This window comes from Pelodiscus sinensis, chromosome 10 (genome assembly GCF_052426305.1).
Source record: "Pelodiscus sinensis isolate ZL-2025 chromosome 10, ASM5242630v1, whole genome shotgun sequence".
Classification (NCBI taxonomy): Eukaryota; Metazoa; Chordata; order Testudines; family Trionychidae; genus Pelodiscus; species Pelodiscus sinensis.
The window spans coordinates 5,530,121-5,556,916 of NC_143061.1; the positions used below are offsets into that span (position 1 = coordinate 5,530,121).

The following is a 26,796-nucleotide window of genomic DNA, read 5'->3' on the forward strand; positions in this document are numbered from 1 at the left end:
ATATTGCTGAGTGCCCCCTAGAGGCCTCTGTGGGATCTATCGTTGGGGACCTGTGGACATACAAGTGGTTATGACAGTTTGTCTGTTTAGTTGTACCTCGTTCTTGAAGAGCCCCTTTTAAAACCTAATTCTGATCTGCCTTTTTAGTAAGCAATGATAAGAACATTTTTAAGTGGCTGAGCTCCTGGCTCTGGGATAAACACCAAATTACTTTGCAAGTTGATTACCGCACTACAATCTTCTGATTCATTTTTTTTAATTGTATCCTTTGGTATATATGGTTGTGACTACTTTTTTCCACTATTTGATCTGAGGATCTGGCCCAGAAAGCTCATCATCTAATAAACATCTTGTTAGTCTTTAAAGTGCTACATTGTCCTGCATTTTGCTTCAGCTACCCCAGACTAACACGGCTACATTTCTATCACTGATTTAAACAGGATGGGATCCAGTTTACAAGGCTTATATGGTGCTCAGTTGGCTGGCATACCAAATTTACACCTACTTTACAGAAAGGAACAAGAATGCTGGATATCCATAAGCAGTGCACGTACACTAGACTGTCTCTTCTGATTAGTTTGTGCTTCTTTTACGTAATCCTTGTGCTATACTGAAATACTTGTTGACACATACTTTAGAAATGCTTAGTGACATAGCTATTGTATATCAGGTTGGCTTTACACTTGTAACTCAGAAAGAATTTTTTGCCTAAAGAAAGCAATCTTAAGTTCTGAAGCAGCATATTGGTCTTCAAAACATTGATTCCTTATATGTGCGTATCTGTGGATAGCACCACTTGTGTTGGAAGTGAGATACCTTCTTTTTGAAAATGAAAAGCTGTGTGGTCTGATGGATAAAGCGCAAGACCGGGAATTAGGAGACCTGTGTTGTATTACTGCCTCTGCTGTTGACTCACTGTGTAATCTTGGGCAAATCATTTGACACTTCTATACCTGTTACACCTTGGGTAAAATGAAGGTAACACCTACCTTTTGTGCTGGCTAGAAAGGGAAGCAATGTATGTGAGGTACGAGCAATATATATAAGTACAGAGTATGATATTTTTATCATTGTCAGTAATTCTAACCCTCCAAATATTTTTCATATTTCTGCTTGCAATAAATATAGATTGTGGTAATTTTGGCATTTGTTTGTTCAGCAGATTCTTCTAACTCCTTTAGTTTTGAGCAGGCATCCACTGTTGTATGCACATTTCTGTAAAATTTGCCCAGCTGTCACAGAGGTGGGCAAAATATAAATAATGCAGTAAACTGTACCTCATGGCCCAGCCTGCTGATGGTCCTAATTCAATAACCATTCATTAGACTGACTGAAACCCACCGCTGGACAAGTAATAAGCTTAACATTGTGTGTGTTTTGTTTTTTAGGAAGCAATTAATTTGCTCGAGCCAATGACAAATGATCCTGTGAATTACGTGCGTCAAGGAGCTTTGATTGCTTCTGCCCTTATCATGATACAACAGACTGAGATTACCTGCCCAAAGGTGAGCGATAGGTGATGCATCTGCTGGTGTGGGGAGAAATGGTCTTGGCTAATGAGGCAGTTTCAGGTTAGGTGCTGTACGTACACATGCCATGGGAGAGACTATGCCTAGAAGAGCTCGTGGTGGCAAGCACAACATTTAGAATAGTGCAAACTCCTAGGATAGGAAAGCATGCGCTTTTGAATGGGTGATGGGCACAGGTCGGGTGAACGGTCACTGGTAGCTGTTGGAGTGCTGTAAGTAAATCCTAGGTTTGTTCAGAAAAATCGGAAACCCGGGGCAAAGGGATGAAAGCAAGATTGGAATTGCTAACGGGCACGTCAAACTTATGCTTCCAATTAAAAAACCTACCCTCTGTTTTCATTGGCTTTCCTGACTTCCTGCCAACACTTCCTGGGGACACCCTAGGAACCACTGTTTGTGGGTTTAACTTTTGCAGGCAATTTAGTTAACTGAATGGCTGGAATGTCTAGAAAAGGGTAGTAGCCTACAAGGAAAGGCTGCACTCCCTGGACTTGAGAAGAGCACTTGCCTTCTGCATTGACCACACAGTCTGGCAGAAAGTTGACACAACTGTTTGTTGCGTTGATGGTACGAATGAAGGGTCTCTTCACATTGTGTACCCTGTTGGATCACCGCACATGCTGCCGTCTATCCCAAGTCTCTCTGCTTAGCATCACAGTACATTTGACAAGGCCCCAGCCCATATCAGCTGCATTTCTGGCCCAGGTGCCACTTCAGGAGACCATCAGAGTGGCAGCATGGCTTTCTGCACACATCGCACGATGCCGTCGTTCAGGAAGCCAGAGATGATGCAACCTTTGGCAGAGTGGTGCTAGTCACACTTCCTTGACCCCGACCCCACCTCCTACAGAAGGCTTGGGAGTTACTGGAATTGATAGGAGCAAGCGCTCAAAGAAGAAAAGATGGCTTCTCACCTTTTGTGTAACTTGTCTTCGAGATGTGTTGCTCATATCTCTTCTGCGCCTGCCCACCTTCCCCTCTGTCGGAGTAGCCAGCAAGAAGGAATGGGGGGAGGAGGGGTCCCGGTTGGCAGGGTCATAAGTAGAGTGCCATAAATGGGGCCGATCCAAGAGCTCTCTGGCAGGCCTGATGGGTAGCTGCGTGGGAGAACATCTAATAGCCATGCACTTGGCACTCACTCGCACTTAACTGGAATAAATATAAGCAACACATCTCGAAAAACAGTTTTGAGAAGGTGAGTAACCCGTCTTTTTTGAGCAGTATTATGCAAAAGACTTTGGTGAGTATCCAAAGAAAAGTCCAGCCAGGGGAATAACTTGCAAAATTAGATTTTTTTTTTTTTTTAGGGTTGATGAAAATTGGAAGACTTCTTTACCAAACTGGGACTGAAAACTCAGACTTCAGAAGTACATAAACAAACGCTTTCCCCAAGATTAACAAAACACAGTTGGCCAGGCAGATATAGGATGAGAGGCATAAAATTGGGGTTGAGTGGTTTCTCAGACAAGCAGGGGTACCATGTGACCATTATATTTTTAAAAGTGAAGTTCAATTTATAAACCAGCATTTATGAATTTTCTGTTGTATACTTTAGATGTAGAGGGTAATTTAATTGGTGATGCATAGAGAAGTAGGGATACAAGCAAGACCAACACACTTCAAAATAATAACTGCTCTCTGAAATCATCAACTAGTTTATAACCAAAACGAGAGTGGATCAGCTTTACCCTTTAAGGAAGAAGTTCAACCATAGGTCCCTTCAGCCTTTGCTGCTGATCAGACCAGTCGAGGAGAGCAAACAAAGTTGGCCTTCGTGAAAGATGAAGGTGGTTTCTCTTTATGAAATCACTGACATTTTAAAGGAACATTTTCTGACAGATATAATAAATTGTGCAATAACTTCCTCAAGGAATTAAAAGCTTCAGAGGAGTAGCCGAGTTAGTCTGTAATTGGAAAAATTTATAAAACAATGAATGGTCTAGCAGCACCGTAAAGACTAACAAAACTCAAGGAAATGAGTGGGAGTTTTACATATTATAGGAAACTATCCTTCATTGGCAGGAAGGTGGACTAGACGTCCTTGATTTTCATATCGCTAATTTTTATGGATCTAGGATAATGAGAATAAGAATTTTTTGTAGCTTATCCGGGTGCACTGGAGTTACATTGTCAGTTAAGAAGTTATTTTTGGAAAATGTCTTCAGTGCTTTTTACTAGTCCTAAAAGAGATTATTTTAATCCAGTAATAAAGGTCAGAGTTCAAAGCAGTGGTCTCCAACCTTTTTACATCCAAGATCACTTTTTAAGTCTCAGAACAGGTGAAGATCTACCGCCCTGCCCCTTCCTTGAAGCCCCACCCTCTCTATTCTCCTGTCCATCACTTGCTATCCCCAGCCCTTATACACTCTGTTAAACAGTTTATTTTTAAATTATGCAATATATAAAATTAAAATCACGTGTTTATAGTTATGAAATAAATGCTCTGTTTTTAATTCATGCTATTTAAATGTCAAATGAAGCATTTACAATTATACATTTTGTTCTCTGCTATTTTGTAAATCTAAAATCAAGTATTGATAATTATATATTTTTTTCTTCCAATAACAAAGTCTCAGTGTGACACCTGTGACTGAACAATATCTGCCAGTGTCTTGAAGTCTGGGTTGTAGTCTGAGATTGCTAGTCGTATACAGTCCATCAGATGGGCATCTGTGATCCTGCGCTCAGCCTGGGAAGCTTGCTCCAGCACAGCTGGAGCTAGATGCAGCCTCCCTGGGCTAAGCGCAGGGCAGCCGGGCTGGAGGGAAGAGAAGTGGTTGCCTGGACAGCTGGCCGTGGTGCTCAGCCAGGGTGCACCAAGCTCCACATGGGCAGGCGCAGAGGAGAAGCTGCCGATCAGCTGGAGCGTGGGGCAGCCTCTTTCAGCTGAAAGCCACAGTCAGCTGGCTGGGGTGTTTCAGCCCTCCCAGCTCCCACCATTCCTCGCAGCTACTCACCTATGTTGTTGCTCGGTGAGTAGCTGCTCCTCAAATGAGGAAATCTAATGTAAATGTACTGCGCAGGCACGCAGTTCAGAGAGGGCTCAAGAGCTACTCTTAGAGCCCCTGAGATCTACCAGTAGCTCGCGATCTACTGGTTGGTGACCACGAGTTCAAAGGGTAGCACCAGCCTTTGGACTACAATGTATATTATTTGTTCAGATTCTTATACTGCACTCGTAGTTAGTTTGAGAGCACCTACATTTCTGTCCAAACAGTTAAACATATGGCAAAGGTTTAAGTAGGGTTTCAGTTGGGGTTTGCAGAGGTGGATTTGATTGAGTTGGCAAGAACCTAAAAATAGGGTCTTTTATTAACTGTTTTGAGTACATGCAAACATTTGGTATATACAAGATGGGCATTTAATACACATGGCATACTGATACAGGTAGAAATGTTTTAGAGTCAAAGTGCTTCTGGCTATATTAAAAAATAACAATTTGAAATGTTTCATGGGAGAAGGTAGGAATAATTTCCCAACCTGTTATAATATTAAGGAAGAAATATTAGTAATAAACCAATGTGACTATGATTTGAGTAGCTGTTGGGATACGTAGAAAAAGTAAAACGAGATTTACATGTGTACTTGTATATGGGAAGAAAGAGATGCTAGAGATCCATATGTGCATAGAGAGAATGACTGACCATGTGCTTCATTATCTGTCTGTCTATCTGTCTGTCTATCTGTCTATCTATCTATCTTTCTATCCCCACCCACCCCCTCTATCTGTCTATCCCCACCCACCCCATCTGTCTATCTATCCCCACCCACCCTATCTGTCTGTCTGTCTATTTCCCTTCCCCTTCCCCTTTCCCTTTCTCTTTCCGAGCTTTGTGTCTGTCTGCAAGTCCATTCAGCTCCTTAATGGTGAGAGCTAGGCCCACCAAATTTGGTATGCAGCTTCCTCTTGGTTTGGTTGTTCCAGGGAAATGGGATGTGCCTGGAATTTGATTGTTTTCCATAACATGGAAAGAGAGGAGGGCTGTGATTCTCGCAATCACCACTGGGAGCAGTGAGTGCAGCAGACAGCAATACTACAGAGTGACCACAGTCTATTATTTGGCTGGTCAGTCTCTCCCTGTGAAATCAAGGCACAGTCTACCAGTGCACTGGCAACATCATCCACCTGTAATGTGCCAGTCCTTGAGAGCTACCCACTACTGTTGTTAAACATTATGCACTTGACATGGCAGCCTGGTTGGATGTCCAGTTAGAGAGAGCAGTACTTCTGTCCCTGCCTGACACAGCTGAAACTCCTCCCTGTGAGGATGTTCACAGTCGGATATACAATGTCACATATCGAAGAAGAAAGAATGGTTCTTAACGTGCAGTAACTGGCTCTTCGAGATCCTGTATGCAGTGTAGATTCTACCGCCCACCTTCTGTCCCTGCTTTCGCAGTCTTCAGCAGCATGGGTTTGAATCGAGGCAACTGAAGGAGATTCATGGTCGTTCCAACCTTTTATACCTTCCTGTGGGTGCATGAAGTAGCACAGGGTGCATGCCCTGCTCCAACAGGCAGCTTCTACTTAAAAAAAAAAAAAAAACCCTCCAGTCATACGCCTCTATAGTGGGTTCCACAATGAATACAGCCTCTCATACAACCCCCTTTACTGCAGTGTAGGTAACCATTCTTGGTTAAAAAAACCCAAACATTTTCATTAGTAGCCCTGGGTAAAATGAACTTTGAATGGCTCTGGAAGTAGTTGCTGTAAACTGTGACTAAGCAGAGTCTTGTTTGAATGGCATCGAGATTATTCCACATACCTCGTTTGTTAAATGAGTTCATCTGACTGGGTCATTGTCCCCTGTCATTTTAGAACTCGGTGATTGTTCTAGGTTATATTTTCTCTCATCTGCCTCTGAGTGCTACTTAAGCAATATTTTGTTACGTTGCTGGCTTAATGCTTCAAGATGATCTCAAAAGCAATAATGTTTCTGCATCCTTCATAGGATGGGGCAAATTCGATGATTTTTTAAAATTTAACCAAAAATTCTAGCGCTGTGTAGCAGAACAGTACAGAGTTCCACGTCTCTGTTTGTTTTATCATTGCATGAAACCCACCTGTTCCCATACCCATGAAATTCTGTTTTGGAAGTTGAGCGTACTGTAGAGTTTAGCCATAACTGCACAATTTGTACTTTGGCTTCGTTAGTGTTAGATGTGCTGTTTGTTTTATGGCTCTTTCAGTCTTCGGAGAGGAAGCAAATACATCATTTAAACACAGGCATAAGGCTCTCCGACAACCCCAACAACAACAGACTTTGAGATGATCATTGTTTTTTATCTCTGCATGGAAGAGAGTCCTCTTTGAGTGGGAGGGGAGGCTGCCTAATGGAAATATAAATTATGAAGGCATCACGCACATTCTTCTGGCAAATGGACTTCAGTAGTTTAAATAAAATCTTGGCTTTGTTTGTTCTTTTCTGGAAATTGCAAACTGTATCAAACATTGTGCAAAACAGAAGGTTTCTTTGGAGTTGAAACTTGATTTCCCCTTCCCCCCACTTATTGGGTGCAGAGCTGGGAGATTATTCAACGTGCTTTTTTAAATCTCTGTTGCCATAGAAAGTGTAGAGAACCAAACTAGCTATGTACCAGCATAACATAGAACTCCATTTCTCTGTTGTGTCTTGCATGAAACCCATCTTTTCACTTAACCGTGGAGGCAGCAGGAGCGAGTTACTTTGTGAAACGCAACCTTACGCTTTAGGTACAATGAGAACATTGCAATGCAAGTACGGGACAACTTGGTTATGTGTTTAATAACCTGCAAGGCTGGTTAAGAAAGCAAAGGACAAAAAACATGACCTGTCAGGCATGTTCAATCCAATTTACTTTGGATTAGCTTGCATGTCTTCACAGAATTGGATAGGACAGCGTTTGGGTGAAATTGGGAGTTTCAACTTTGTGTTGTTGCATTTGACAATTCCTTGCCCTGCTATCAGAACTTCCTGTCCTAGTGCTGGTGCTTCCAGGTATGTCTGAGGACAGTGTTGGGCTCTTCCTCTAGATCCAAAATCTCAGAGCCTTGAAGTCTCATGTTGGCATTTTGTTAAACTCTGATTTTCACATACATATTGTGACAGGGTCAGGCCAAATGGCCACAAGAAAGTAACCGAAAACAGGTTGAACAAGTCCCTGTTTCCCTGGTAACCAAATAAGGCTTACCTCAGGTTAATTAAGATACCTGGAGTCAATCTAGAACCTGCTAGAACCAGTGGAGACAGGTGTGATTGGGACACCTGGAGCCAATCCAGGACCAGCTGGAACTCATTAGAAGCCTCCCCTTCAGCCCATTTAGTGGTGCGCCAGGAGTGGTGAGAGGAGGATGTGCTGCAAGAGAAGAGGAATTGTGAAGATGCTGTCAGGTACCACGCTGCTGATGCGGGGCGGGGGGGCACAGAGGTCTGTGCCTGAGGAACAACCTCTTCAGGCAGAAGACTAACTGTTAAGAAATCTAGTTTATTGCGTCCGTGTCTGGAGAAGCCTCCCTTTTTCTCCTGTGATGGCAATGAGGGGAGTGGCTAAACCAGACTATTAAGTAAAGGGGTTAGACAGGAAGCTGTAGTGAGCCGCTGATGTGAGCAATTAGACCGGGGATTGACATTCTCCCCAGATGGGGAGAAATAACACTCCGCCTGTCATCACCCAGAAGTAAACTACAATCTCTATAGAAATAAATAACCTCACTACTCCCGCATGGGACACCCGTGCTTAAAGTAAAAACTTTCTACTATCAGTCTTACAACCTCGTTACTCAGTGACACACGTCTTGCAGTCCATGGGCCCTGTTGCTGACCATTTGCCAATCAGATCTGCTCACCACCCGCTGACAGAAGGATCTTCAGTGTTTGCACATTCTATTGGGAAGAAGTGTTTGAAAGCATTAAAGACGTATTTCCACCTACTTGTGAGTTTCCTCCTTGCTGTGACGTAAAGCCTAATGCTGACGGCATGAATCAATTTGCCATTTGAATGGTTGAGAGGATGCTCTCTGTATCCTCTGTCCCTCAGACCCTTGTTATGTGCAGGGATGACCTCAACCAGGAAAATCTGAATTCAAGTCTTGAGAGCCAGCCCTTTTATACAGAGAACCATAAGAGAAAGGGGGCTTTATGCAGCATCCTGTTGCTGACTAAAGTGACTTCTGATTTCCATTTTCAACCATCCGCTCCTCTCCAATTAGTCTTCTCTAAACTTCACATAGCAACTGAAAAGGCTAAGATTGAATAGCTTAGCTACTACTTAGCTAGGGTGAAGCCTATACGAAGATTGCCTGGGTTAGACTTAGTTTATGTGGATAAATCTCAGAGGGATGGGGAACAGTGGCTCAGCAGCTCTGAGCTAGGATTTTCTGATCGGATAAAACATTGTGTGCTTTCTTATCTATTAGGCATTTGCAAAGCAGCCATCCCCATTCTGCCTAGGTTCTTCTTCATCCACAAGCGGTTCTGCCTGCCTACCTGGCAGATGTCTTAGTATCTGGAGTCTTAAAACACATACCTAGCCTTGTCTAAAGCTACTTCCCTAGAAAGTCTGATGACTATAGTTAGAGATGCCTTTCCGCTGCTCAGAATTCTGCTTGTATCCTTATGAAGTATTCCTCTTGCTTTGGCAGCTAGATTGGATTCCCGGTGCTGGAGACTAGTTAATTAGCATGAACAAATCTGTAAAGGAGGCAAGAACAAGAATTCACCTCTCCGGCGTTGGGATGCGTAGTTCTGCTGCTCAATGGAGAAAGGTGTCCATATGCAGCAACTTCAGCTCTTCAAGCGGAAAGCCCATATTGATCCATCCAAGATTTCCTTCTTTTGAGACCCTTGCTTTGTTCTAAGTCTGACTGCTGTGACACGGTCAGGCCAGCAGGGTACAAAAGTGACGGAAGCGGGAGGTATTGAGTAAATCTGTGCTCTCAGTGTAAACTGGCAGGGGCTAGTCCAGAACCAGTGGAAACTTGCCAGACTCAATCAGGGCAATTAAGCCTCTGGAGTTAATTAAGTGGGCTTGCGAAGTTCAGTGAGCCAAGGCTAGTTGGAACACCTGGGGTTAATTAAAGCACCAGTTGAGACTGGTTTAAGAGTTTCTCTGTGGTTGGTTAGCACGTGGAGAGCTCAGAAGACAGAAGGAGCTACAGAGAATCTAGAAAGCACAAACACAAGCGTGTACTGGAGGAAGAGTCTGTGATAAGAAGGTGTGGGGAAGTAGCCCAGGGGTTTTGTAGCTGTCTCGCAGCTAGTGTTGGAGAAATGTACAGACAGCTGCTTTTACAGGGTCCTGGACTAGAACCCGGAGTAGATAGCGAGCCTGGGTTCTCACCAACAACCCACTTCCCCATTTCCATTCAGGGAAAAGGCTGGTTGGGGGATAGAGGGAAAGGGGTTTGCCCAGTCCTGTATTATTGAGGGGGGAGGGGTTGTCCACCAAAACTGTGGACTTTCGTTTCCCTCTGTGCCTCATGCTGGCCAATGATGAGAGTAGCTCAGCAAACAGCAAGCTGATGTCCTAGGTCTGGTGCCTAAATACAGAGTTGCTGTGAGCCCCTGAGGTGAGCCCTCCGCCTGAAAGGACAGGGCCCCCCAAGTTTGAGTTGGAGCTTTGTCGCCCTCCATGGAAAAGAAGTGAGGAGGGTTGGAGGCACAGTTACCTAATTAATCTTGACCTTGAATGTTTGGTTGGCTCTGCAAGGGGGCTTGCGCACAGCACCAGCTGGCTACTGCTGTCTTCCATGTGCTGCATCTCAGCGAGTTCCCTCCTTCATAGTAAACAATCTTGCAAAGTCTGTTTATTATGCAGGATAATCATTAAGTGAGGAGGAGGGGGGAGTAGGGCAGGGGAAAGTTGATTCTCGTTCATTTAAAAATGTTTTATCTACCAGAAAGTTGGTTGCAAATGAACCGTCTTGCATTCAGGAAAATGTCTGGGTTCCGTGTTGTGCTTGTGTTTGAAGCAGTTGTCCTCAGGGATGTGAGCATGGATTGTTTCCTCAGCATTTCTGATATTGCTTGTTGAACGTTTAGCTCTCAAGTGCAAGGATGGTCTATACTTTTTAGCCTGTTTAAATTATCAGCATGGTAAATCGTTGTATATTATTTATTACTAGAAGTGAAATGAGTCACTGATCAAATGGTTTGGGTTACTTCCAGGAAAACACTAAATAAATGGTGGCAGATAAATACTAAATAAATGGTGAACCCTTTCCAAATACTATCAGACTCGAAAGTACCGAGAGATATCACGGAGATTGGGAAACAAGGCTCTTTGGGCTGCATACCTTATTTTAAAAACCTCGTGTGCTGCTCGTTGCTGAGAACATGATTTGAAATAGCAAAGAATAGATTAAAGTAAATTGCCCTCAGTAGCCAGCACTCGCTGTATTGCTCCAGTCCATCATGAGAAAAACGTTACCAGCAATAATCGGCTAGGCCAAGGCCAAAGAGTTGTCACTTGCACTGTGCTGTGAGGGTCAGCATCTTCTGCCCCTGAAGGTCTATAGATGGGAACTTCTTTCTGAAAATATCCTGATGGAGTCCTGCTGCCAAGTGTTCATATCTAGGAATTGCCAGCAAAAGGGCAAACACTTTTTAGGGTGACCATGCACAGAAGCTGTCAGATGAGCCCTGTTGTGGGGTTCATTTTATTTTAGATCCCAGGGAAACCAGGACACTCCCAGGAGACTTAACCACTTTCTTATTTATTGCAAGCTTTAAGCAGTTAATACAGTTTGTTTAAGTTTTACAAGCCTTACAAACAATGACTACACAATTAAAACCTTACACTTCACCCGTGTGCTATCTGCAGTACCAGGCATGAGGTCACGGTTCCTTTGATTCTCACCCATCAGAACCCCATGCACTGATGTAGCCGGTGCGAAGGGCCTACTTACTTCTAGTTACAATGAGCAGGACCTGTGGGTCAGTCCTGTTCACTCCCTCCCATCAATTCTTCTTACTAAGCCCAATTTATAGCAAAGCCAGACTTGGTCGTTCTAATAATATTTTCCAATTGATTACGTATTGTGTAAGATACCTACAATGCCCAATGCCCTTATTGTGGAGTACGTCCTGCTATTCCTGCAAAAACAATGTGCGTAGTTGGCAGTTTTATGGCTGCATGTGTAATTTTTGCAATTCAAAGTTGATTGTCGTGTGTTTTTGATGTGGTCTCACTGTACCGCTTCATCTGCATTGTTAGGCAAAACATTCCTGCCTCGCAAAGCTTCTCCCTCCTAATCCTTTTCTGCGAGCTTATGTGCACCAGACTTGAGACAGGCCTAGGTTTTGCTTTTTAGGGCTCCGCACTGTGGTCAAGGCTGGGCTGTTCAGGCTCCCCTAACAAGCTCTTGCTTAAATAACCGAGGTGACTGTCACCCCTAGTGTTTACTCAAGGTCAGAAAACTACCTCTACAGGAGCCAAATATCTTGCATTTCAGCTAGTAAACCGCATAACAACTTGATCTGAAATATTTTCGTTCTAACTATTAGACGTATTCATTCATTAGCAGCTGCTCGGTGCTCATTCCACACAGGCTGTAGTGCTCCAAATGTTTTTTTCCTGAACTTCACATAGCAACACAAGAGGCAAGGTTGAATAGTTTAGATCAGGGTTTCTTAACCTTTTTACCTTCACACCTCCCCTGAAAGTGAACTTCATGTTCCAACCCCCCCCCCCCCCTCCCGGGAGCCATTTTGTGCACAGTCTAGCCTCGCCCCCTCACCTGACAGGAAGCTAAGGGGTGTGGCTAAGACTATAAGAACTCTGCCAGGGAGCTCAGTCGGGGCCCAGCCTCTGAGGGAGACAGAGGCCTGCCCAGAGCTCCTGGCTGACAAGGCCGAGACCTGGCCTGGGCCTCCCACAGCCGCCTTCCCTCAGGCCAGCGAAGGCTTCCCTGCCTGAGCCGCCGATCTCTAGAAGTTAATAAGAAATTAATGTTTATAATTTTAATTCATAATATTAATTATGAAGAAATCTAAACTTTAGAATTTTATCCAGTGAGAAGGCAATTGTGATAAGTTTTCTAGGAGGCACTTCACACCTCCCCTGTATCCCCTTCACACCTCCCCTGGGGAGGCGCACCTCACTGGTTAAGAACCCCTGGTTTAGATGTTAAGGTCTAATCTAATTGACTTGATAAAGATAGTGACAAGATGACTTTTATTCTGGTTTGGTTCCTTGCACTCCTCGTGCTACGGCTAACCCTTCCTGACGGGCACTGCTCCATATTGACATGTTCACAGTTGCTTGGTGCCCATGACATTTGGTTTGTGTGTTGAATGTAAGTGTCAGCAGCATAAACCATCTACACACAGTTTGTGACTAAGGTTTGGTGGACTTTGATGTACAGGAAGTGAATAACTTCCTGCTCCTGCCCCGAGATCTGCCTCTCATTTCCCAAACCAAGCCGTCCTGGCCTGTACACAGAGGCACTTCACTGTCAGACTTCAGACGCCAGTGTGAACATTAGCAGTTCTGCTGAATGTCTCTCTGCTACATCCAGGATCTGCTTCTCTGAAGATTTGATTACTGTGTAAATTCCAGATTATAGCCCACGTGGCTAGCAATTTCACAGAGCTTTGTAGCAGCTGTCAGTTTTTATAAATAATCTGAATCCAAAAACCAGTGCTCAGATCCACAGGAATGAGGTGACAGTACGGTATATGACAAGCTAGTTAGTGCTCAAACTAGTCTCTTCAACATATTGGCTCTGCTCCATTTTTTATAGCTGTGTATGTCCCTGTTTGAGAGAGCACTGGAAGATACCAAAGCCAGTGTTTGATGCTTCCTTTTGACAACATTTGTTCATTTTGTCCTGTTGAATGTCATTGAAGCCACATTTCTTGTAATTGAAAACCAAGAGTAAATTCCAAAGAAGACAGCTGTTAAGACACACGCATGCATACTATCTCAGATCCCGTGACTATGAAGAGCAATTAGGAATATTACGCGAAATGCAAACTGAGTCTCGTTGCATGGCACAAGAGATCTGGCATAATAAACATGAGTCAAAGTATTTATATTTAAAAAAAAGAAATTTCTGTGAGCATGACTAAAATAAAATAATGGGGTTTTTTTTTTTTTTAGTCCAAGGTATCTTAAATAAAGAGTGTAAATTGTGTGTGTTTAATGTATATATAAAATTTTAAATTGCTCCCTTGTTTTCACAGCCTTATGGAAACTTAGGTCATGTCATGGTTTTTTAAAAAACAATTTTCAATATAGGGGGAATTGGCCAAGGAGGAATCTTATTAACCAGAAGTTGGCTTGATTTACTCTTCTCTTGGGAAGAGTGAATAACCAGAGTAATTGCATCCTGCTGAAGTCTCTACCTTCTATCCTGGCTGAGATATGCTTTGTTGTTCGGCTTCATTGCCCTTTGGTCAAAGATGGCTGATTTGTCATTCCTCGATTACGAGATTGTAATGTGTGTGGAGAACAAGAGCAAAGCAGTATTTGCTATTACAGCTGTGGGTAACGAATGGTGGTTACTGTGTCCTTCACCTTGATGATGATTCATATGTTGGTCTACGGCAGTGGTTCTCAAATGGAGGTACACAGAGCTCTTCCAGGGAGTATAGCAACTGATCCAGATATTTTGCCTGGTTTTACAACAGGCTACATAAAAAGCATTAGCAAAGTCCGTACAAACTAACATTTTATACAGACTTGTTTATCTTGCTCTGTATACTACACACTGAAATGTAAGTACACTATAATTCTATTGATTTATAATTGTATGGTAAAATGAGAAAGTGAGCAGTTTTTCAGTAATAGTGGACTGTGACGCTTTTATATTTTTCTGTCTGATTTTGTAAGCTAGTAGTTTTTAAGTGAGGTGTACCTTGGGGATACGCCAGACAAATCAGATTCTTGGCAGGAATACAGTAGTCTGGACAGGTTGAGAGCCATTGGTCTATAGCTCCTCCAGGTTAAACACAGTCACTTCTAAAGGAGCTGATTCTCTTCTTATAAGGAATTCTGGTAAGAAAAGCAAAGGAAAGTGGACCAGGTAAAAGCTTACAAAACACTTTTAATGCAGCTGTGCTCTAGACCAGTGTTTCTGAATGTTCCGCGGAACACATTAACTGGCCGCCCCAATTTGTTTATTTACCGGCGCCACAGCTACGGAGCCTCACGGCTCCCATTGGTTCTGTTTTGCCCTTTGCAGCCAAGGGGAGCTGCGGGAATTGGTAACCTGGCCTACGCTGCTTCCTGCTGCTCCCCTTGGTGCAAAGGACGAAACGGAGCCAATGGGAGCTGCGAGGCTCTGTGGCCACGGTGCCGGTAAACAAACAAACTGGAGCGGCCTGTTAATGTGTTTCCGAGAGTGATTCTGCGAAACACTTTCAGAAACCCTGATCTAGACAGTGCATTTTTGTCTGCCCTAGAAATCAAATCAACACTTAACTCATGCACAGTCACTAACTAAACTATTAAAAATAAACTGGCCAGAACAAATTTTAAAACTAGCTCGGGTAACATAGATTTAGTTCCAGCGTAGCTGGGGCTTCTGTAGACTTTCAAGAACAGTCATGGAAAGAAAACACATATTTGTTTGGATAGAATTTCATTTCTTTTGTAAAGATCTATGAATCTGTACAGCATTAGTGTTGTGGCATGGCATGTTTGGAAAGAAACCATTGATTTACCTCCACAGTTCTCTCTAGTTTTTTCTAACAGCTTCTCAGTATTTCTAGTCCAGAAATTGCACCAGGAAGTGTGATGGAGAAATCACTTGCCATCAGTTTGCAATAAGAGATTGATTCCTTTTAAGTCTGAAGTGTGTTACTTGAACCTAGCAACATTTTATGTTACTAGCGACTCCTCAAACCACCTCGTCATGATGCCCGGAGGCTTTTTGATGGGTCCTATTGAGTTCCTGGGGATGGTGGGCATAGATCTAATCTGGGAGAGTTAATTGCAGAAACAGGAAATGAAGAGGAACTCTAGAGAGAAAAGAATCCTAGTTATTTAACTTGCCTCTTCCTATTGTGATTGAACCCTTGGAGAGGATGGGATTCCCTGTTTTCTTGGGTTATCTCTTCTATTATTGTGAATCAGTATTTTAACCTCCTGTTTTCTTTCTCTTCAGGTCAGCCAGTTCAGGCAGCTTTATTCCAAAGTCATTAATGATAAGCATGATGATGTTATGGCCAAGTTTGGAGCAATCCTGGCTCAGGGCATCTTGGATGCAGGTAAGTTAGTAGTAAAGCAGTAAAAAGGTCTATGACTTTGCTGAGGGCTGCTGGAAGTATCCAAGTTTCTTGACACTAATCATGATATAGATTTGGAAGCCTGGAGCTCCTGCTAATCTAGCAATGCTCATCACATGAGAGTTTCGCAGAATACTGAAGGTTATCAGAGCTTCCATGAAACCCTTGTTTTCAGGGGGTTTCACTTGACTGCAAAAATAAAACCTCTGCATCAGTTTCACAGTAAAACTGTTTGACACTTCAAAGGTAACCCTTTTCCAGATTTCTGCCTAAAGTATCATTTTCCTTCGAATCCATTTGTCAGCCAGAGGTCTGATTTACAGTACGTAAGTGGTGTTTATATGTTGCAGCTTTTCTATCGTAAGTAGTTTCTCTACAAATCCATTTGGAAATCTCATGGTATTTGTGTGTCAGCTTTCTTTGGGTCCTGTGTTTAAATTATTTTTTTAACCCTATTAGTGAGCATGTTTCTTCATGGTCAGGGGAAAAGGTTCAGAGAAGGCAGCACAATTAATTGCATCAGTATTACTGCAGAAAAGCCAAAGCTATTGTCATCAAAGGCCATCTGCTTCTTACGTCTGTCGCTTGCCAGTAATATGGAATATCACTACATGGCTGCTAGTGACTAAATACTATATCATGGATTTAAACTGCTAACGCCTTTATAACCTCCAGGGCTGAACAAGACAACCTAATGAAGAAAGACTACATGGACAAAAGGAAATCACATTAAAAAATGTGCCCTTTTGCTCACTCTTGCAGGGTCCTGACATTCAGTGATACTCAGTGTTGCTCTTCTTCCCATTTGCCCTGCAATCCAATGAGGCTTGCACCTCCCTGTCCTGTTGTTGTAGGGAGTGTTTCCATTCAAAGCACACTTCCTGCAGCTCAGTGAGAGAGCAGACACTGTGGCTGGTAGGAGACCCTGGCATTACATGCCCTACCGCTCTCCCTGGCAACCCTAAGTTCTGGAAGCCTGGTTGGCACTAGGGATGTGAACGACTAGTCAACTATCCGATAAGCAAATGCTTATCAGATAGTTGACACACTAGTAGACTAGTCGCTTCCCCCTCCCCCCCCCTTGCTGCTTCTATCAGGAAGAGGCAGCAAGGGGAGGGGTTGGCTTAAAGTGGCAGCACCGTGGGCCAGACCCTGGGCTCCCCACAGTGCTGTTGCTTTGAAATGCCACGTGCAGCCTGAGGTCTGCTGCTTTGAAACACCTCCTGCAGCCCGGGACTGCTTGAGTCCCCCGCTGGTCCCGTGCTCCCCGCAGCGCTTTCGCCTTTGAAGTATAGCGACAGCCATGAGGCTGTTGTACACTTCAAAGGCAGATGCGCCCTTATCGACTGTTCGATTAGCCAGTTAATCTAAATTAACATCCCTAGTTAGCACGCAAGGCTACTCCCAAACCAGAGTCTCCTGTAGTGTAGCATGTTGTCATGAAGCCCCAGAGTAGCAGGGTCCTGGATTTTCTTTTGTCGATGTGGATCTACCTTGAACTTTGTGTCACGATGAGTTAAAAAAATTCAGTGAAAATTTTGTTTGGTTTATTATACAGCATTATGGAAGGGAGCTGTGGCGTGTAGGTAACCAGTGTGTGCCGGGGGAGGGACTGGAAGGATTGGATAGCTCAACTACTCAGCCCTTGGCACTCATGGCAGTACTCAGTATTATCTAGACCAGTGGTTCTTCCCAAACTTTTCAGCGTCACACCCCCTTTTTGATTTTTAAGAAACCTTCACCCCTCCCTCCCCCCGAATAGCAGCAAAACTTGTTGAGAGGGTGAAAAACAAAAATAGCAGCAAAACTTGGGGGGGCTGGGTCGCCTTGCGCCCCCCCTGGAATTTCTTCACACACCGCAGTTTGGGAACCCATGATCTAGACCCGTTGTCACCAACAGGTCGATCGCGATCGACTGGTTGATCGCGAGGCCTCAATCAGTCAATCGCGAGGCGTCCTGTCTGCCCCGCCCCCATTTCCCTCCCACCCTCGAGAAGCCTCACTACCTACCTCAAGTGGAAATGGAGGTAGTGTTGGCTTCCCGGGGATGGACAGAAGTCCCGCAGCTTAGCTCCACTTCCGGCAATTCCGGAAGTGCGCTAGCTGCTCTGACGGGTATACTGCGGGAGGGAGCATCGGCTCCCTGCACTGCACAGGAGGGGTGAGTCAGCCCGGGGGGAGGCACACGCGGGGCTTCCCTTCACGGGGGTGGGGAGTCGGCCCCGGGGCAGGCATGCGCTGGTTTCCCTCGTGGGGGGGGGGGGGAATTCTGGGAGGAGGCAGATGCAGGGGACTCTCTGCCTCCACTGGCAACCCATTCCCCTAGCTGTCCCCACTCCCGTCCCCAGCCACAGAACTCTGTCCCCACTCTCCAAATTCTGTCCCCACTCCGCTCTTCCCAGCTACAGAACTCTGTCCCTATTTCCGTCCCCACTCCCTGAACTCTGTCCCCACTGGCACTCTGTTCCCTGCTGCAGAACCCTGTCCTCTGCCCTCCCAGCACCCTGTTCCCTCTCCCTTGCCCCCAGCCGCAGAACTCTGTCCTCACAATTATAATGATAAATGCTTCATTTTAGATTTAAATAGCATGAATAAAAAAACAGACCATTTATTTCATAACTATAAACACATGATTTTAATTTTATATATCACATAATTTAAAAATAAACTGTTTATCAGAGTGTGTAAGTAAGGGCTGGGGCTAGCAAGTGATGGACAGGAGGAGAATTGAGAGGGCGGGGCTTCAAGGAAGGGGTGGGGTGGTAGATCTTCGCCTGTTCTGAGATTTAAAAAGTGATCTTGGGTGTAAAAAGGTTGGAAACCACTGATCTACACCATTCCTGATGGGTGTTTTGTCCAGCCTGCTAAGTCTCCAGTGATCGACATTCCAGTCTCCCTGGGCAATTTATTTCCGTGCTTCACCACCCTGACAGTCAAGATGTTTTTGCCTAATGTCCATCCTAAACTGCCCTTGCTTGCATTTTGAGCCCATGGCTCCGTGTCCTAGCCTAGAATTTTTTCTCCCTCCTCTTTTAAACATGTTCTTGAAAACTGTTATGTCCCTGCTCAGTCTTCTCTTCTCCAGACTAACCAAACCCATTTTTTCCTGTTCCTCCTTAGTCCATGTCTTCTAGACATTTAATCATTTTTATTTCTCTTTTCTGGATTTTCTCCGATTTGTCCACATCTTTCCTGAAATGTGGCGCCTAGAACTGGACACAGTCTCGTACTTGAAGCCTAATCAGTGCAGAGGAGAGCAGAACAATTACTTATGTCTTGCTCACAACACTCCTGCTAATATAGCCAGAATAGTATTTCTTTTTTTTTCTTTTTTTCAACAGTGTTATACAGTTCATTTGTATTTTGCTTGTGATCCACTTTGGCCCTCAGAACCACCACCTCTTCTCCAGTAGCATGACAGGAGTCCTCTCTAGCTGGGTAGCTTCCTCAGACTTGGATGGCTCCGTTTGAATACTCCCTGTGTGTGTGAGTGTGTGTGAGAGTGTGAGAGAGAGACTGCAGTTTTCATAGCCTGCTATAACCTGATTCACTGAAGGTTCTTCAAAAAGAACACAGTTAATTCCTGAATTCCCTTTATCTCTGCTGCTTCACTAGAAATGCTTATCTGAGGCAGGGAGTGGCAGAGGCTGAAACTGGAGTCCGTTACGGGCAGAGAAAGTTTGCGTCCTCTGCCGTGGCTGGTGCAGCTGAACTCATGATTTTTTATTGGAAGGAAAAGGGAAGCAGTTCTGCCCAGCAACAGGGCTTTGATACACAACACAGCATTTCTCGTGTGTTGGAGAGAGCTGTCCAGGTGTTTTGCTCCCACAAAGAAGTAATCAGGAGGAGTTGTGGTGTTGCAGTGGAAATAAAGAACATGGTCATTGTTGAAATGTTAGGCCTCAGCAGCTGCATTCTGCGAGAATCTTGCCTTGTTACCGAGCACTAAAAAAACCTGTACACTTGAAACTGGCTAGGTCTTTCCTCTCCTGTCCTTCACTGACAAGGGTTTTTTGTCCCTTCCCAAATTTGACAAAAATTATATTAAAAATATAAGTAGGTTTGAGCTCTAGGAATGAAGTTGTGATCTCTTTTAGACCTCCGAGTTTAATCTGTTTCACAGATCCTCTGGGCTCTAAATATCCATTCTCATTTGTAAATCTCCCCCCTTGTTACGAGTGAGGCAGCAAAAGCCGATAAACCAGCATTTATGTGGTTACTCCAAAATGCATTTTCTGCTCTGCTGGTGGGCTGGTCAGCTACTAACTAAATCACTCTGGAGCTAAAATTGGCAGTACTGATCATTCTGTGGCTGTAAACTCAACAAACAAGTTAATTTTAGTTGATTTAATCAGGGGTGATAAGTAGGGAAGCTATCTTTGTAATGGTTAAGGTAATTTGCATCTTTAAGGCCCATTTGTAAAGTGTCAAATTTAAGCAAGGAAAAACCAGTTGCTTTTCATTTCAACCTACCTGGACATAGTCTTAACGACCTTACTACATGTATCTTTCTTCAAAGAGACTTTAACACCAGATTACAGAGGGAAATTTCAGAACTTTCTTTCATGCTTAAACTTGACACTTTACGAATGGGCCTTAACAAAGATGCTACTTATCACCCCTGATTAGCCATTCATTGACTCAAATAGCTATTTCCTCTCTCCCTTCCCCTCACCCACCTTCTGTACTAAATCTGATTTGTCCGTTTTATAATGTGTTCACTTTTTTCACTGTATTCCTTTGATATATGCGGTCATGCCAATTCTCTTCCAGAATATGATCTGAGGAAGTGGGTCTGGCCCACGAAAGCTCATCACCTATTAAACCATCTTATTAATCTTTAAAGTGCTACATAGTTTTTCCTTTTGTTTTAGCAAGATCAGACTAACACCACTCCCTCTCTATTACTGTTCAACTCCAGCTACATTCATTAGGTATCTTAAATCTAGTTTCTGTGCTGTCCACACAACCGGACGCTCTTCCCTTACTCCTCATGAGGCGCAGTAGTACTGGCCCTCTGAGTTCGATTCAGTGTTTGTACATGCCTAGCACAGTGGGGGCCGGATGTCTGATTAGAGTCTCTAGACTGCAGTACAAATAATTAATACCAAGGGAGGGAAACCGCAAGAGAGCAGTGAGCGGAGCACTTAGTAGGAGAGGTTTGTAAGATGTACGACAGGTGGCTACATATGCAGGGCTGAGGAATGCTGGTCTGGGCCTGTGATTCTCCGTTATAAATGGCACTGCACTCGGAACGAGTGCTTGATTGTATTTTAACAAAATCAGCCTCTCTGCACCTGGCCTCGTCAGCGGTAATGGACTTGCCTGTTGCCCTCTTCAACTCAATCTGCTGAACCCATCAGAGGACTGAAAATCAGATTAACACGTGTGCTCTCTGACTGCAGGCCTTGCCTTCCAGTTCAGTTTCCAGCTGGATGTTTCTGCCTTGCATCAACATTCTGGGTTGTTTTGGTCTCTGCTTTGCAAGTACAAAGCTAAAGACTTTGTTGCCTGACAGAAATTTAATTCTGTGGCAAAGCTTGCGCGAGCTTGTCTCTTTACTGCTTCAATTGATAATCTCTAGACGTGGTTCTTGTAGTTGCTGCTGTTTACATTTTTGTCCTACTGGGATGATGTAGAGTAAACGCATAGGCGTATTTCATCCGGAGAACAGTAGCCGTTCAGGGCCTAAGATTTAGCATTATAAAAACCGTCTTGTGAAATGAATATCCTCGAAAACCAGATACATAATCTCTGCCTCCTGTGATCTGTCTGTGATTTGCATGCTGAAAGACGGTGTACTATAGGGGGATTGTTTGCTTGTGGGCTGACCCTTTCTCCTTCCACGCCACAATTGAAGTTCTGTTGCCTTGATGCCCTCTTGGCAAATTTAGTTGGGCAGGAGGCAGGGGATCGTCTCTCCACTGATTCCACGTTGAGACAATAACTAGCTGCACAAGCGCCGCTGTACATTACACTGCCGCAGGGGACGGTGTGGCAAAACCAGAGCCCAAAGGCTGAGCTGACAGGGGAACAGTGTCTCAGAGGGTTTGCTCTTCAACAAGAGAGTGTTGGGGCCATTGTGACTAGGCTTCTGCTGTTTCTGTCTGCATGGCGATGGCTTCAGAAGCAGCTCGTTGAAGTCTCCATGCTGTGCGGCGCTCAGAAGCGCGCTGGCAGCCCTCTGCTAACTGACTCTGTTTGTGATTCTCCCCAGGTGGCCACAACGTCACTATCTCGTTGCAGTCCAGGACGGGACATACTCACATGCCTTCTGTAGTGGGTGTCCTGGTCTTCACCCAGTTCTGGTTCTGGTTCCCCCTGTCACACTTCCTGTCATTGGCTTACACCCCAACCTGTGTCATTGGCCTCAACAAGGACCTGAAGGTACGTGCTCCCGTGGCTGACTCAGCAATCGGATGAGCTAATAGCTTGGGATTAGCTGCCCGCATTTCCATCATCACCACCGCTCATTGACGTGCAGCAAGTTGGGGCAGAAGGGTAGGAAGGGACCTTACTGAGCACAAGCAGCATCTGGAACCTGGGCTTTAGGTTCCCCACCCCTGGTTTAAAATCTTGAATGGGCATTGAAAGCTGCATGACATGACTTGCTGCTTCAGAGTATTACCTGTTCTGGCATTTCGGGGGGCTGTTTGGAAAGAGAAGTCACTTACACTGCACTCACCGTGCCTGCAGCTAAATATTTCCTGGGAGAGATGGGAGGGCACTTGAAAGAAGCTGTCTGGCCATTGTGGACTGGGGGAATGTGATATAATGTGAAACCAGGGAGTGAATGGCCCAAGATGTTTGGTCTTGTCTGCATGCACCGATAAAGCTGCTCCTGTTTTAGGTTTTATGGCCAGTTTTGCGCTAAGTGAGCCCATGATAGCATCCTAGCAATGAGAACAAGGCAGGTTGGACGTAGCGAACGGCAGCGTGCAGTGAGCTGGAGGAGAGTAAATGCCATACCAGCGCTGAATTAGACTGTAATTGAATAACGACGTTACAGCTGAGCATTTGCCACTGATGGCAGCTTCTCCGCTTCCGGAGGGGGAAAGGGAAGCTTTGGCACTCGAGATGATTTGTGTTTGTCTTTTCAAGGAGGAAAATGCAACCAAGGCAGCTGTTCTGCTGTATTTTCTGTGTACTGCCCTGTAGCAATTCTGTCAAATGTCTGCTATTGTTTTTAGATGCCAAAAGTCCAGTACAAATCCAACTGCAAGCCCTCTACGTTTGCGTATCCTGCCCCTCTGGAGGTCCCAAAGGAAAAGGAGAAGGAAAAGGTTGGTAAGCTCATCAGCTTGTTTTATACCCTGTGTGGATTTGCCCAGAATGAACATTTTAACCTTCCCGGCATTAGCCTATAGCAACGGGCTCGTGAAGAGAAGATTCAGTCCCCAGTATCTCTGGGTATGTCTACACTAGCTCATTAGTTCGAGCTGGGTAGGCAAATGAAGGCAACCGGAGTTGCAAATGAAGCCTGGGATTTAAATATCCCAGGCTTCATTTGCATGTTCCCGGGCGCTTCCATTTTTAAATCCCCCTTAGCCCGAACTAACTTCCCACGGCTAGACACGGCAGTTAAATGTTAGTTCGAATTAACTGTTACTCCTCATTCCACAAGGAGTAACAGTTAATTCGAGCTAACAAGGTAGTGCAGACATACCCTCTGAGAATAAATATTGTATAACTCTGGCCCTGGAGCAGCCTTATTTCCCTCACTGACTTTTCTTTTATAGTAGCAACTGTATTAAACCTACCTGGATGTTTTCTTATTGCCGCATGAGCTTTGCGAATGGGGAAGGGTGGCCATACAGATTGGCCCATTGATTTTTAATTCGCTCAGCTCTCCTCTTTTCTGTCTCTCCCCCTGGTGAATCTCCTCTGCACATGCCATCTTTTTGTTCTGGAGTCATGCAGCACCAAGCCCCGTGATCCTGGTCCATGACGAGGGCTCCTCGGGGCAAAGGCAATACAAATAATGAACAATAACCCTTGAGGGCAAAGTGTCCCGTTAGCTAAGGCAGTGCATTAATGTTCATGGGCAGAGTCTCTGGGCCCGTGTCCTGCCCAAAGGTAAATGTCAAAATGGTAACGGCCAGGTAAGAGCCTGAGATGACAGTCTTTGGCAGCATAGGTGTCTTCACAAGACAGACAGGAGGGCGAAGAAGGGCGGCTTGTGCCCAAAGAACTTGGTAATCACCATCCATGGCTTGACTGGTACAAGGAAGAGGGAGAAAAATTCTTCTCGACCTCTGAGGATAGGACGAGGACCAATGGGCTTAAACTGCAGCAAGGGAGTTTAGGTTGGACATTCGGAAAAACTTCCTACCTGCCAGGGTGGTCAAACACTGGAATAAATTGCCTGGGGAGGTGGTGGAGTCTCCATCACTGGAGATATTTAGGGTTAGACAGACACCTGATCAGATGGTTCTTGGTCCTGCCACGGCTGGATTTGATGACCCTTCCAGTTCTAGTGTTCTAGGATTCTGTGATTGTAGCAGGCTGGTAGCCAGAGAGGCATGTGCTCGGGCCCATCTTGCTAATGTGTGTAGCCTCTTGTGAAAATTGCTAAGTGGTTTAACAAAACTGAACACTAAAAAATTAGGGATTCCCGGATATAGAGAACAGAAGCCTGTTAAAATTAGCCCCACGGAGGGGTAAAAGGTGCCTACCAAAAAGCTGTTTTTGCCTGAGGATTGGACTAGATTGCACACAAAAGCAAGTAATGTCAAAAATCAATTTCAGTGTCAGGTACTTCTGGGTGTATCCCTCCCTTTCCAAGATTCAAACCCTGTGGCTGAGTCTGGCCCACCCTCAGACCGCCTTGATATAGCACCTAAGACTGCTTCAAAACCTTGGACAGCCTTTCCAGGAGCAGGGACAGATGTGCAGGGCTGACACAGGGCTGCCTGCTGGCCCTGTGGTGGTGGGCTTGTCTGACGATGGCAGTTCAGCAGAAGCTGTGGACAGTCAGAATGCATCCGAAGAGAAGTTCTCAGTCATGTCTTTTGTGGATGTAACTTTTCACATCCTGGGCACTTGCATTGTGTCTGGCCATGTGCGCTAGTGACACACAACACCTGGGTAATGACAGTAGCACTGGCGTGGTGAATTGGGTTATGAATTACGCCATTGTCAAGAATCTCTCTTCCAACTTCATGTTGCCTGGCCACTGAAACTAGGGGAACCAAATTCTCCAGAATTCCTTGTCACTGCTCAGAAGTAAAGAAATCCCTCAGTAGGGAAAACGAAACGGCACTTTTTATTATAAGTGATGATGGAATCTCCAGATTACCTTACCCTCTCATCAGTTGCACCATCAGCTCTGGTCAGGGTCCATGGCACCTCTTTCTCCTCCTGCTTGCTGGTGTTTTCCTCCTGCATGCCGCTCTACCTGTGCTGTTTATAAGGTAGAGGGTGGATAGTGAAATTGAGAACTGTCACAGTGCTGGCTCCGCTTTTGTCTGCTTGCCTGGGTGGGAGATGGAGCACTGCATAGCACGTTGAACCCATTCTGAAAGCCCTCTTTGTTGAAATGTCCAGGTTTCTACTGCTGTGCTGTCCATCACTGCCAAAGCCAAGAAGAAAGAGAAGGAAAAGGAGAAAGAGAAAAAGGAAGAGGAGAAAATGGAAGTGGTGGGTATAAACCCATAACTACTAAAATGTCTTCCAGTGAGTCTCGTGTAAGGGGCTGTTTGTAACATGAGCACTGGCTGTTCCCATTCTCACTTGCATTACAGCAACTTCTCAGAATAATGTTAACACGATGCCGTAACCTATCTAGGTGCATGTTTCTCGTGGGGGAATGGAAGAAATTCAGTAACATTCCTGTTGTTTGATGTACCACTGGTGACTTTTTAACCATCTTTCTTACAGCAGTTGCTTTGCAGTAACCGCTATCTATCGGTAAGGTTCCCAAACTAGTTAAATTCTAGCCCTCTGTTTTCACAACCCTGTTACATTCTGAAAATATTCATCTTTCTAGCTATAACTGTCACATGTGCTAATCTATCCGAAAGGGCAAAATACTTCCTCCATTCTGAGCCATTGTTGGCATGTATTGCAATGTGCATTCGCCAGCCTCCAATAGTAGCTGCACTTTGGGGACAAGGTTACCATAGTCAGTCATGTCCATGGAGCTCTTCTGATTTACTATCAGCTGGGGGTTTGGCCTGAGAAATTGAAACTTTATATGCAAGCAGGACTCACCGAGGAGTATCCTCTATGAGCAGGCTTGTGGGAAAGGGGATGGACTTGGCTGGATTATAAGTGATTGATGGAATTGATTCTGAGAACACATAGCCTAAGGAAGAACCATGATTTGCGTGACATCCCAGCATGCAGTTGTTGCTGCTGGAACAGTCCGTGAGCAGAAAATTGCATCATATTGAAAGTCAGCAAGAAAACCCCCGAAATCTGCTTTATCAGGGGTGTGAAAAGATCACAGGTGTAGGGAAGAGTTGCAGATTCTGGAGTTGCAGGCTATGATGTGGCAGCATTTCCCAAAGTGGTGTAAATTCCGTACTCTTCAAATTCCACGGTTTTCCATTTCCAAAAACCTCCCCTTGCCCTAGCATGTGCCAGGCACCCAGCCTTGCAGAAAACACCTTCCAGGCAAACAGTAGCAGCTGATGAGGTTGGGTTTCATTTTGCCTCATTCACCTTAATGAAGTGTCGTGTGAAAGCCTACTAGTGCCTAGCTGAGGTTATGAAGCAGGAGCAGCTTCTTTATGCTGTTTTCTTAAAAACAAAACAACGAAGTTACGTGCGGGAAAACGAAACAAGACGTTGCACGTGGAAAAACAATGGTGGAACATCAAGGTTGCACATTTGAAGTGCCCACAACAATGTAAGTGTGACCACATTGCGTGCATACAGTATAGGGCACAACGTCTCACGCTGCAGAATTGCAGATTCTAGCAGGGTTAAGTTGATCTCCATAGCCTGAAAACATTGTGTGCGCAACCCCGATGAGTTAAAGCAGCTGCTGGGATCTTAAACTTCTGTGTTGTTTGACCCTTTCCCAGCACGGTCCTACCCGTAACATAGTTGTT

General features: G+C 44.7%; 1 protein-coding gene across 1 annotated transcript in view; it reads left to right on the top strand.

Moving 5' to 3' along the window:
* PSMD1 (proteasome 26S subunit, non-ATPase 1) overlaps positions 1–26,796 on the top strand; it is a 126,221-nt gene that overhangs the window by 90,950 nt on the left and 8,475 nt on the right. The window contains exons 18-22 of the mRNA XM_075938171.2: positions 1,389–1,505; positions 15,619–15,721; positions 21,957–22,126; positions 22,930–23,022; positions 25,286–25,378. Of these exons, the coding sequence (XP_075794286.1) occupies positions 1,389–1,505; positions 15,619–15,721; positions 21,957–22,126; positions 22,930–23,022; positions 25,286–25,378 (576 nt within the window). The remainder of the gene's footprint in view (positions 1–1,388; positions 1,506–15,618; positions 15,722–21,956; positions 22,127–22,929; positions 23,023–25,285; positions 25,379–26,796) is intronic.